Raw genomic sequence first — 8,946 nt, 5'->3', positions numbered from 1 at the left:
GCGGCTGCGGCACCGGGTGGGGAGGGAGGGAACCGGGGCGCGGGCGTTGGGGGCACTCGCCGCCGGCCGGTGTCGCGTGTCAGCGCGGCCGCAAGCTGGGCCCTGGGTAGGGGCTTGGGGCAGCATGAAGTGTCTGGTCACCGGCGGCAACGTGAAGGGTGAGCCGGGGCCGGGAGGGCGGCGGGGGCACCTGGGCCGATCCTCGCGCCGCAGCCTAATCCCTTTCTCTCCCCTCTGCCCCGCAGTGCTTGGCAGGGCCGTCCACTCCCTGTCCCGTCTCGGGGACGAGCTCTACCTGGAACCCTTGGAGGATGGGGTGAGGGGCAGGGCTGTCGGGGGAGGTCACCTGGGCTCCGGTGCCGACCCCACGGGGCAGGGTGACCGTGGGCAGATGTGTCTGCTAAGTTTCGATTTCCTCTCCCATTGCTGGAGAGTCATTCGGGCCCTGTCAGCTTTGCAGGCTGGTATGTGAATTGGGAGAAGTGCCCAGTGTGTGTTCGGGGGAACGGCAGGAGGGGTCGGGGGAGTGTCCCGCAGACTTGGAGATAACTTGGGGAAGAAGCAGAGTGCTGGTGGTTGTGAAGGGGACAGGCCCTTAGCGGGGGAGTAGAGTCATGGAGTGGGTATGGGCTAAGGTGGTCCTTGAAGGAGGAGGAGGATTTTAAGAGGTGAGGGTGGAGATGGAGGATGTTAGAGCAAGTGTGTGAGTGAAGCCAGGGCAGAGGGCTGGGCCTGCCGCTGCCCCCGACAATGCGCCTCTCCCCTCTGCCTCCCCAGCTCTCCCTCCGGACAGTGAACTCTTCCCGCTCGGCCTATGCCTGCTTCCTCTTCGCCCCGCTCTTCTTCCAGCAGTACCAGGCAGCTGCCCCTGGTCAGGAGCCCCTGCGCTGTAAGGTCCTGATGAAGGTGAGACCCTCTGCTCAGCTGTGGCTCTGACCCCGCTCCTCTGCTCTGGGGCACTCAGGAGATGCTGATTGGGAGAGACACATGGGGGTCATCTGGTGCAAAATGCAGTGGGGACCTGGTAAAGACATCCCTGAGGGTGATGGAGCTCTAGGGAGGGCAATTGACTCTGCCAGGGAACTGGAGAGACTCTTGCTTTGGTTGGTGACATCTGAGTTGGTTTTTTAAGGCACACTGGACAGCTGGAGCAAAGGCCCGCAGTGTGCAGAACTGCCACATGTTGTGGGCCCCTTTTCCCAGTGTGGTGGTGCGGGGCCCATGCCCAGCAGCCTCTGTGGGCTTTGAGAGCCGGACGATGGGAGCCATGGTGCCAGACTGGCGTGTTTCCTCTCTCAGTCGTTCCTGTCCGTTTTCCGCTCGCTGGTGGTGCTGGAGAAGACGGTAGAGAAATGCTGCATCTCCCTGAATGACAGGAGCAGCCGTCTGGTGGTCCAGCTCCACTGCAAGTACGGTGAGTGGGGCTCCCCGGGGTGTGAGGGTGGAGGTCAGTGGGGCCCCACTGAGACCCTGTCTGCCCATCCAGGGGTGAGGAAGACTCACAACCTGTCCTTCCAGGACTGCGAGTCCCTGCAGGCCGTCTTCGATCCAGCTCTGTGCCCCCATGTGCTCCGCGCCCCAGCCAGGTGAGCACCTTGCTTGCCTGAGAGACTTGGATCTCACTCTTCCTTCTTTGAGGGCTCAAAGTTAGTTGGAGAAGGCACCTTCCCCATTTTCCTTAGAGGACTGCTGTCCAGCCCACAGAGCTAACCCAGCCCTGTTTGCTGTTGGGTCTTTATGTGATTCTTTAAAAGTGGAGGCTGGAGCGGAGGTGGGGTGACGGTGTCCCCTTGCTCCATTTTCCTCACTGTCTCTGTGACTCAGTATTCTCCGCCCCAAAGGTCTGGCTTGGCCAACTGGGCCCTTCAGACCTCCCTGGTCTGATTCCCTGGACTCCCCTCAGATCCCTTCTTTGGCCTGAGCCACCTCGAGGGTCCTTCCCAAACCTTGGTGGCTCAGGGTTTCAAAACCCTTCGCTGGCCTGGTCCTCCTCCTGGGGGAGTCCCCACTGAAGGCAGGAGACAGGGCGCTCTGAGGGCAGCCTGGACAGCCGATTGCAAGGGTGGGTTGTTCTGGGCAGTCAGAGCAGCAGGGCTCCAGGATGATGGGGACAGTGGTCCCTGGCAAGGAGCAGCTGAGGGAGGAGGGGGCTCTCCCGCCTCATGCCAGACACTGCTTGTGTTCCAGTAGCCCGAGGTCCCGTCCATTTCACTTCGTGGCCTCAGGACATGGTGACTTGAAGGTTCCTTCGGGCCCTATGAGTCCCTCACCCGAGTTCAGCTGAAGCAGCTGCTCAGGCCTGCTTTAGTAGAGGAAGGGGGGGCTCTCTCCTCTGGCCCAAACTTTGGGGCTCCTTCCTCTCCTCTCTTCAATGAATGGTTCTTGTTTTCTCATGGAAAATTCCAAATACAGAAGTAGAGAGCGTAGAATGGTGAACCCTGAGGTCTGTCAACCCCAGTTCTTATCCCCAGTCATTTTGGGGCAGATGCCAGATGTTGTTTCACCTGTAAACATGTATCACCGTATAATCCCGCAGACAGGGATTTAGGGGCTCTTTCTGACGGCTGGTGTGTAGGGGTGGCTTGGGTGTGGATTCCCACCTCTAGATGCTCTTCCTCGCTCTCCCGAGAGCCATCTCCCACCCTGTGTGGCCGGGCCCTGCTGCCCTGTTCAGTCCAGTGCAAACAGCCTTCCTCCCCGCTGCCTTCTCTGGGCTTTGCCCAAGTCTGTCCCCGTCCGTTTCCACCTGGCAGGGGACTTCTCTGCCACAAGGTTCCAGGGGGCTTTAGGCGGGGCGGTGACCGTGCACGCCCAATCCTCTTGTCCTCTTCTGCCTGGGTGGCTCTCCTTACACATTGCTGTGTGGCTGTCGGTGCAGATGTGCGTGTGTACCCGCCCTGCTTGGGGTCCCAGGAGAGTGAGGCCACTGGGCTGGGGTGACACTGTGCCCTCCTCACAGGGTCCTGGGGGAGGCTGTTCTGCCCTTCCCCCTCGCCCTGGCTGAAGTGACCCTGGGTGTTGGCGGTGGCCGCAGAGTCAGCCTGCGCAGCTACCACGAGGAGGCAGGTGAGGGGGCTGGGCCACAGGTGGACGAGGTGCGGGGACAGGGGGCAAAGCTGTGGGTGGGACAGGGGAGGGGCCAGGCCCAGTGCCGCCTGCTCCTGCCCCTGCAGACAGCACGGTCAAAGCCATGGTGACAGAGGTGAGCATCGGCGAGGAGGAGTTTCAGCAGCTGCAGGCCCAAGAAGGGGCGGCCATCACTTTCTGCCTCAAGGAATTCCGGGTAGGTGCCCCCACTGCCCCACACGGGCCATCCTGTCCCCCTGCCCAGCCCAGGGCCTGACCTCCCTGTGTCTACTCTCCAGGGGCTCTTGAGCTTTGCCGAGTCAGCAAATTTGTCTCTGTGCATCCACTTTGATGGCCCGGGCAGGTAACTCCCAGCCTCGGGATGGGGGAGGGGAAGGCTCTGGACAGCTGGGGGCCCAAGGGCCCTGACCTTCCTCGGGTCTGGTCGCCCACCCAGGCCGGCCATCTTCACCATTGAGGACTCCCTGCTCGATGGCCACTTTGTCTTGGCCACGCTCTCAGAGGCAGACGTGCACTCCCAGGCCCTGGGCTCCCCCACGCTGCGCCAGCCGGTGCCCCAGCTGCAGGCTGACAGGTGAGGGTGCCCGCCGCCCGCTCCTCCTCCCCCTGCCCGTCCTGCACCCTGCCTTCAGCCTGCTGCTCCCCGCTGTGTACCTCCCCCACCACTTCCTGTCAGGCCCTGCCCCTCCTGCTCGCAGCTTCCGGCTCTGCACTCTCAGTCTGCACGGTCAGCTGTGCTCAGAGACCCCTCCCACCTGGGGGGGGCGTCCCCCAGGCCCTGCCTGCTTCCTTCTCTGGCCCAGGCCTCCCCTCTGAGCCTCCTCCCAGGCCAAGGAGAAGCTGCTGGGAGGCAGGGGGCTGCCTGGGGTGGGGAAGCAGGTGGCTGGAATGGCAGGTGGGCTGGGAGGCTGGGCCCAGTGTGGTCTAAACAGAGGAAGTCGGCCTGGCCCCCGGCCCAGCTTGTCCCTGGGCCCTGGCACGCTCCAGCTTCTGTCCCCTGGGGAGGGGGGCTCAGGCCCCCTGTGGCCTGGCTGGCAGGAGTGGCTGCTCCCTGCCCCTAGCTGGGCTCCACTGGCCCCCGGGCTGCCTCTTCTCAGCTCCTACTTGAACGCTGATCAGATTCCAGGAAGCTTCCACTTAACCCCTGCATCCTCTCTCCCCCAAGCAAATCAGGAAGTAATAAAACCATCACTAGAGCCCCACCCCCACTCCCGGCCCTGCGAGGTGGGCCGCCTCTCCGTCTCCTCTGTTCCGCACCCTCACACACACCCCGTCTGCCTGCAGCACACCCCACCTGGACAATCTTGCCAACAACGACTTTGCCAACGACGACATCGACTCTTACATGATCGCCATGGAAACCACGCTGAGCAGTGAGGGCTCGCGGGCAGCGCCCCCCATCTCCCTTTCCCCTGGCCCCCCCTCAGAGGAGGAAGATGAAGCCGAGCCCAGTACAGTGCCTGGGACTCCCCCACCGAAGAAGGTAGGGGTGGGGGTGGGGTGTGGAGGGACAGGAGGGGAGAGAAGCGAGGAGGAAGGAAGCAGCCTCCAGAATTCACTCGGGCTTTCTGTTCTTCCAGTTCCGCTCACTGTTCTTTGGCTCCATCCTGGCCCCCGTACACTCCCCCCAGGGCCCCAGCCCTGTGCTGGCTGAAGACAGCGAGGGCGAAGGCTGAACCGGGAACCTGAAGTCTGGGTCCAGCAGCCTGGAATTACATGAGGCCCCAGCCCCAGCCCCTGCAGGCCCAGTGGGTGGTCAAGGGGGTCCCGGCTGGAGCTTAGCTGGCTGTCTGGCTAACCACTGAGCACTCCCCCCATCGAGTGTGGCTGCCCTGGGACCTGCTGCCTCCCATCCCCACCCCCCTAAGGAAGGAAACCACAGTGCCCTGCTGGTCAATGCCAGTCATGGCCCGCCCTCCCTCCAATCCCAGACACACCCCTGTGGCACGCACAGACTGTTGTTGCTTTCCCAATACTCTCTGGCCCTGGTGTGGAATTCTAAGAACCTGTGTGGGCCTGAGCGTGTGGCTGGGGGTTGCCGTGGCTGGGGCCCAGTGCCCGGAGCCTTCCCAACAAAGTGGCCTGCAGAAGGGCTGCCAGGCCCTGTGCCTGGGACGAGGGAGACAGAGGCCGTGGCGAGAATCCAGCTTTGACCTTTATTCAAGAGACCAGATGGGTTGCCCCGGGATCCGGCTGCCAGCCCTGAGGCCAGGCAAGGCTGGAGACTGCGATCTGGCCCTCCTTTGCCCTGAGCTGCAACCTCAACCCCAGGCTCCAGCCAGCAGCCACCACAGGCACAGGCGGGAGGGAGTCCTGAGGGATCAGACACTGCTATTAATTCATTAAAAAAAAAAAAAAAAAAAAAAAAAAATACCAAGGCTCTGTGTTCCCCATGACGGGTGGGCCCACGAGGCCGGCCGACCCCTCATGGCGGCGTGACTTCTGTACAATCAATCCATCATCCGGGGCAGAGGGGCAGGCCCAGGGAGGCTACTTCTTGGCTTTGGCGGAGTTGCGGGGTGGAGTGATGGGCCGGCCCCCCGGGTTCAGGCCACTGAACTGCCCATATTTCCCCTTGTTCTTGTCGGCGGGCTTGAGGATCTGCAAAAGAGACAGAGCTGGTCAGGCTCACAGGGCAGGGCTCCAGGGCCCTTGGCTCCTTCCTCCCCCACACCCACCTGGAAGGAGCACATGAGGGTCTCATCCACACTCATCATGGCACCCGCGTTGTCGAACTCGCCACAGTAGTTGGGAGCTGAGAAAAGTGTCACCAGCTGCCGCTTGGCAAAGAACTCGTAGCCATCTTCTACCACCTGGCAGGGATGGGAGTGGTCAGCCCAGCCCAGCCAGCGAGGCCCGTGCAGCCCCCACACCCTGCCCAGGGAGGCCAGCCCACCTGGTGTGCCCGGCAGATGAGGTCCAAGTCGTGCTTGTGCAGGAATTTAGCCACCACCTCAGCCCCGAAGGTAAAGGAGACCCCACGGTCGTTCTCGCCCCAGCCCTGCACGTCCTTGTCAGGGTCTGACCATAGCAGGTCGCACAGCAGGCCCTGGTCAGGCACGTCCGTGGGCCGCATGATCCGCCGAATCTGTTCCATGGACTGCAGGTCCGGGGACAAGCCTGCAGGAGGTGAGGTGGTGGGGTCAACTCCCCAAGCCTCAAAACCAGGGTCCTCTCTGCCAGGGAACGTTCACCAGCCAGCCTCGCCCTTCCCACCACCACCCGTCCCCTCTCCTGGACCCGCGGGGGTCCAGGCAGCCACAGCCCCTCATCCTCCCCTCTGTGCATCGGAGGCCCTGAGCACTGGGGTAAACCAGCCTGAGAATGCCCTGCCCACAAGGAGCACAGCGCTCAGGGGGAAAGGAGATGAGCTCCTTGAAAGCAGGATGCCAAGCATCACAACAGGAAAGTGCGCCTGACAGTGAGGGTGTGGCAGTGGAGCTTCCTGAAGAAGAGGCACCTAAGCCCCAAGACAGCAAACTGAACTTCATTCCAGGGCCCCTGGGGATGTGGCTGGGGCCCTTGCTTCCCAGGAGTTCCCTTGGCATAGCCCCAGAGAACCCCTCACCTCCGTGGCAGCAGAAGATCTTCTCGTCCACGATAGCCGCGATAGGCAGGCAGTTGAAGCAGTCGGTGAAGGTTTTCCATAGTTTAATGTTGTAGCGTCTCTTGCCTGCCGGGAGGAGGGAGATGCTGGCCTGTGAGGAGGCCGCGTACCCCACCTGCAGCTGGGCTCTCGGGGGCTCTGTGGAGCTGGTGGGACCCCGCTGGGGGAAGAGAGTGGAAGGCAAGGAGGGCTCTCCCTCCCACCCCCCACTGCTGACCACCTTCCAGAATGGAATTCCAAGCAGCTCAGTTCACAGGAACTTAGTGCAGTCTGGAACCATAGGGTTGGCACCCCCGCCCCACCCCCCTGAGCCCAAGAGCAGGCCAAGACCGGGTCTGGCTTATCTCCACCTCTCTTCTGGCCACCGGATCCCAGTCCAGATCTGGGCCCTAAGTATTTAAGCGGCAGATACCCTGGAAGTGGGGGTGTCACTGGGCAGGGCCTCGGGGGAGCAGTGTTAAGAACATGGGCAGCCCTCCAGTCAGCATCCATTCACCAAACCCTCCTGAGTGCCAGGCCCCATGCCAGGAGGGCGTGACGGCCAGAAATGAACTGAACCTGGCCTTGCAAACTCAGTCTGGCAGGCACCTGCCAGACACCAATATGGTTAATGCCAGACCACTAGGGGGGTCCCGCTGAACAGAGGAGAGAGCCTGTCAGCAGCTGGGCAGCCACGGGACCCTTGGACGACTCACATTCATCGTAGAAGCCATAGATGCGGTTGATGCTGGCACACTCGTGGTTCCCACGAAGCAGGAAGAAGTTCTCGGGGTACTTGATCTTATAGGCCAGCAGCAGGCAGATGGTCTCCAGAGACTGCTTGCCCCGGTCCACGTAGTCCCCCAGGAAGAGGTAGTTGCTCTCTGGTGGGAAGCCGCCGTACTCAAACAGCCGCAGCAGGTCGTAGTACTGACCGTGGATGTCGCCTGGGACCCAGGGAATGGGGTCAGCACCAGGAGCAGGGCTTGGCCTGGCCTCAGGGGAGGAGGAATCCAGGAACTTTGGGGGTCCAAGGCCACTTTCAGGAAGCCCTGGGGGGCTGGGGAGGGAGCTCACCGCAGATTTTGAGGGGTGCCTCCAGCTCCAGAAGAATGGGCTGGCTCAGGAAGATCTCCCGGGACTTGAGGCACAGACCACGGATCTCGTTCTCTGTCAGCTGCACATTCTTTCCAGGCCGCGAGCCCTGCACTACAGGTGGAATGGAGCGTCAGGACCCCGGCCTTTGGAGCAGGAGGGTGGCGATATATGGGTGGCTGCCCCATGAGCACCTCTGGGAGCGCCTGGGTCTCCCGGGATCCCTCCTCGACCAGGGAGAGCCGTGGCTGCTCTGCCTCCCGGGACCTCTGTCTCAAGCCCCCCCCCCAAAAGAGGACCCCAATTATCTTCAAGGCCCTCGAGAAGAAGGTGCGCTGGGGCCCCCCACCCAAAACCTAATAGCGCAGGTGAACCCCTTTCCCAAGCTGGGCTCTTCAGGGCTCTCCCTCTCTGAGAGCCCAGCCACCCCGTGCGCTTCCGGGAAAGGGAGCTGCTCCGCGTGCCGGGTCGGGCCCCAGACCCCTCAGGGGAAGCGGCTGGACCTCGAGGCCCGTCCCCGCCCAGTCTACCCTGGCCCCGGGAGGGACAGGCCCGCCCGCGCGCCACTTCCGGGCCGGGCAGGGGGCCAGGGCGCAGAGGGCGCGGCCCTCCCCGGCCTCGGCCAACCTTCCAGCAGGCGCCCGATGATAGAGTCCAGGTTGAGCTTCTCGCTGTCGGACATGGCGGCACCGCCGCTCCAGCCCTTCAGCTCCGGGCCCGCTCCTGCCTCCCGCCCTCCCGCTGCCTCCTTCCGGCCAGGCTCTCCTTCCGCCCGCCCGGGCCCGCCCCCGGCCCCGCCCCGGCCCCGCCCCGCGCCGCCGGGCCCGCCCCGCGCCGCCCCCGCCGCCCCGCCCTTTCCTCCCCTCTCTAGCGCCCCCGCTGGACGGGAGGCGCAGCGGCTGCGCCGGCCCGGGGGCGGGGCATCGCGCGGCGGGGCAGGGGCTTGGCGATGCAGGGGCGGAGCCTTGCTCGGGCGCTCGGGGCGGTGTTTGTTGTGTGGGGGCGTGGCCTACCCTGGTCCCGCCCCTGAGGAGTCGCCCTGCCGCGTTCCGCGGCTCAGGGACAGGAAGTGCTGAGGAAGTTGTTTTTCTCTTTCTGAGAATGATGAGCCCTTCCCATCCCTGCTCGGGGCGGAGGGTGGTATGAGTGCATGAATAACCGCGAGGAACCCCCGCCCA

At 63.4% G+C, this 8,946-nt stretch overlaps 2 protein-coding genes across 2 annotated transcripts; one reads left to right on the top strand and one right to left on the bottom strand.

Moving 5' to 3' along the window:
- Nucleotides 1-9: 9 nt before the first annotated feature.
- On the top strand, nucleotides 10-5,458 carry RAD9A (RAD9 checkpoint clamp component A). The gene is made up of 11 exons (XM_037838008.1): nucleotides 10-158; nucleotides 246-316; nucleotides 778-906; nucleotides 1,300-1,414; nucleotides 1,487-1,586; nucleotides 2,960-3,066; nucleotides 3,174-3,283; nucleotides 3,366-3,430; nucleotides 3,524-3,661; nucleotides 4,372-4,570; nucleotides 4,668-5,458. The coding sequence occupies exons 1-11, from the start codon at nucleotides 125-127 to the stop codon at nucleotides 4,761-4,763; spliced, it is 1,164 nt and encodes a 387-aa protein (XP_037693936.1). The 5' UTR covers nucleotides 10-124; the 3' UTR covers nucleotides 4,764-5,458.
- On the bottom strand, nucleotides 5,225-8,529 carry PPP1CA (protein phosphatase 1 catalytic subunit alpha). The gene is made up of 7 exons (XM_037838009.1): nucleotides 8,396-8,529; nucleotides 7,751-7,882; nucleotides 7,390-7,620; nucleotides 6,656-6,760; nucleotides 5,984-6,207; nucleotides 5,766-5,900; nucleotides 5,225-5,688 (listed from the first exon to the last, which is right to left on the bottom strand). The coding sequence occupies exons 1-7, from the start codon at nucleotides 8,448-8,450 to the stop codon at nucleotides 5,578-5,580; spliced, it is 993 nt and encodes a 330-aa protein (XP_037693937.1). The 5' UTR covers nucleotides 8,451-8,529; the 3' UTR covers nucleotides 5,225-5,577.
- Nucleotides 8,530-8,946: the final 417 nt, after the last annotated feature.

Source organism: Choloepus didactylus, chromosome 6, assembly GCF_015220235.1.
Source record: "Choloepus didactylus isolate mChoDid1 chromosome 6, mChoDid1.pri, whole genome shotgun sequence".
Lineage (NCBI taxonomy): Eukaryota > Metazoa > Chordata > Mammalia > Pilosa > Megalonychidae > Choloepus > Choloepus didactylus.
This window is presented reverse-complemented; position numbering and strand designations above follow the sequence as displayed.

Excerpts from the sequence above, each read along its gene's own strand:
- PPP1CA (XM_037838009.1), bottom strand. The coding sequence starts at position 8,450 with ATGTCCGACAGCGAGAAGCTCAACCTGGACTCTATCATCGGGCGCCTG. Across the intron at positions 7,883-8,395 it reads CATCGGGCGCCTGCTGGAAG|TGCAGGGCTCGCGGCCTGGA; the intron begins GTTGGCCGAGGC and ends TTCCACCTGTAG. Across the intron at positions 7,621-7,750 it reads GGCACCCCTCAAAATCTGCG|GCGACATCCACGGTCAGTAC; the intron begins GTGAGCTCCCTC and ends CCTGGGTCCCAG.
- RAD9A (XM_037838008.1), top strand. The coding sequence starts at position 125 with ATGAAGTGTCTGGTCACCGGCGGCAACGTGAAGG. Across the intron at positions 159-245 it reads CACCGGCGGCAACGTGAAGG|TGCTTGGCAGGGCCGTCCAC; the intron begins GTGAGCCGGGGC and ends TCTGCCCCGCAG. Across the intron at positions 907-1,299 it reads GCTGTAAGGTCCTGATGAAG|TCGTTCCTGTCCGTTTTCCG; the intron begins GTGAGACCCTCT and ends TTCCTCTCTCAG.